The 1,461-nt window shown below is 46.7% G+C and overlaps 1 protein-coding gene across 1 annotated transcript; it reads left to right on the forward strand.

Moving 5' to 3' along the window:
* The first annotated feature begins 676 nt into the window (after window positions 1-676).
* On the forward strand, window positions 677-1,174 carry LOC145802783 (uncharacterized). The gene has a single exon (XM_082895566.1). The coding sequence runs from the start codon at window positions 677-679 to the stop codon at window positions 1,172-1,174; it is 498 nt and encodes a 165-aa protein (XP_082751692.1).
* The last annotated feature ends 287 nt before the right edge of the window (window positions 1,175-1,461 follow it).

Raw genomic sequence — 1,461 nt, forward strand, 5'->3', positions numbered from 1 at the left:
AAGCGCGGCATAAGTCGCTTCATAGCGCCAAGCTTACTTCAAGCAAGGTGCTCGCCCAACTTAGGTTTATGTCATCAAGGCGCCTAGCCACACAACAATGTGCTAGCAAAGGTCCTCAACTTAGCTGACAAGCCAACGTTGCATGTTGGGTCTTTAGCAGCATCTCGAAGTGCCACAGGGTCAAGCATGCCTCAATAGATGCATATTGGATGGCCACTTGGTCATGCGAAACCCACAAGCCACCGAGGGCCAATCTCGTGCCCACGGCGTAGTCCTCGTGCCAACACGCATGCTAGATTCTGCCTAAGGCCATTGCGCACCTTAGCGTTGCACCAACGTGTAGCATGAGTAAGGCGACGTCTCAATCCGTAGCTTGCTCGTAGCATAATGTAGTCCCTCAATGGACGTAGTCGTTGCATAGCTTGATGCCTTCATTCGATAGCCCACATATGCGGCGTCACCTTCCAACCGCTTAGCTTTAAGCCACGGAATCCCCTCGTGCAAGGTCGAACCCAAACCAAGCACTAGAGTTGGCACACGAGGCATAGGTAGAAACTCCATTCTGTTTGGCAACAAATCAAGGACGGTGGAGGAAGTTATTTCTTTCGCGGTAAATTATGTTTCCGAATATGCTCAAGCTCAAGACCGTGGCCATCTTCCTCCGGCCTAGATTCGGATGCGAAGGTGGGTTGCGCCACGCGAGGGTGTCTTCAAATTGAATTTTGATGGCTCTGTTAGGAAGGCCCATGCCAGTGCTGGGGTTGGCATTATTATTCGGGACTGTCATGGGGAAGTCATTGCGTCTATGGTTGAGCGGCTACAGTATATGGAGGACGTTGATTGTGTGGAAGCTATGGGAGCGATAAAAGCCCTTCAATTGGCTTGTGATTTGGGATTGGGCCATATTCATCTGGAAGGTGACTCTCAAAATGTGGTGGCTGCAATTCAAGGTAAGGCGGATAACCTCTCTTGCTATGGTCATTTTGTGGGGGTGGCTCAAGCGCTCCTTTTGCGGTTTCCTTCTTCATCGGTTTCGCATGTTTGTCGGGATGGCAATTCGGTGGCTCATTGTTTAAGTAGGTTAGCCTTTGAGTTTGAGACGCCACGTATTTGGATGGAGGAGGTTCCTCCTTTAATGGCGTTGGTGATGTCTGAGGCGTCTTCCTCTGTGTAATTGCTTATCCTCTCTAAAAAAAAAAAAAAGGCTCTTGACTAATGGATTAACCCGAGAGTTAATATTTACTTAATTCATGAGATATATTCAAATGTTAGATATTCCATTACAACTAGATTGGTAAGAGTTATGCTTGGATTATTTTATGTTTATTCTCAGTTTGGATGGACTAGGCTGTGCACTTCCCAAGTTTGAGATTCCACAAGTAAACCAGTATGCACCCTCCCCAGTTCACATTTGCAATATCTTTTTTTATAACTTTCAATTTTCACTATTTATGCTGCAAT

This window comes from Camellia sinensis, chromosome 11 (genome assembly GCF_055761805.1).
Source record: "Camellia sinensis isolate YWXY chromosome 11, ASM5576180v1, whole genome shotgun sequence".
In the NCBI taxonomy this organism is placed as follows: Eukaryota; Viridiplantae; Streptophyta; class Magnoliopsida; order Ericales; family Theaceae; genus Camellia; species Camellia sinensis.

What these genes read in the sequence shown, in the direction of transcription:
- LOC145802783 (XM_082895566.1), top strand. Translation starts at nt 677, where the DNA reads ATGCGAAGGTGGGTTGCGCCACGCGAGGGTGTCTTCAAATTGAATTTT.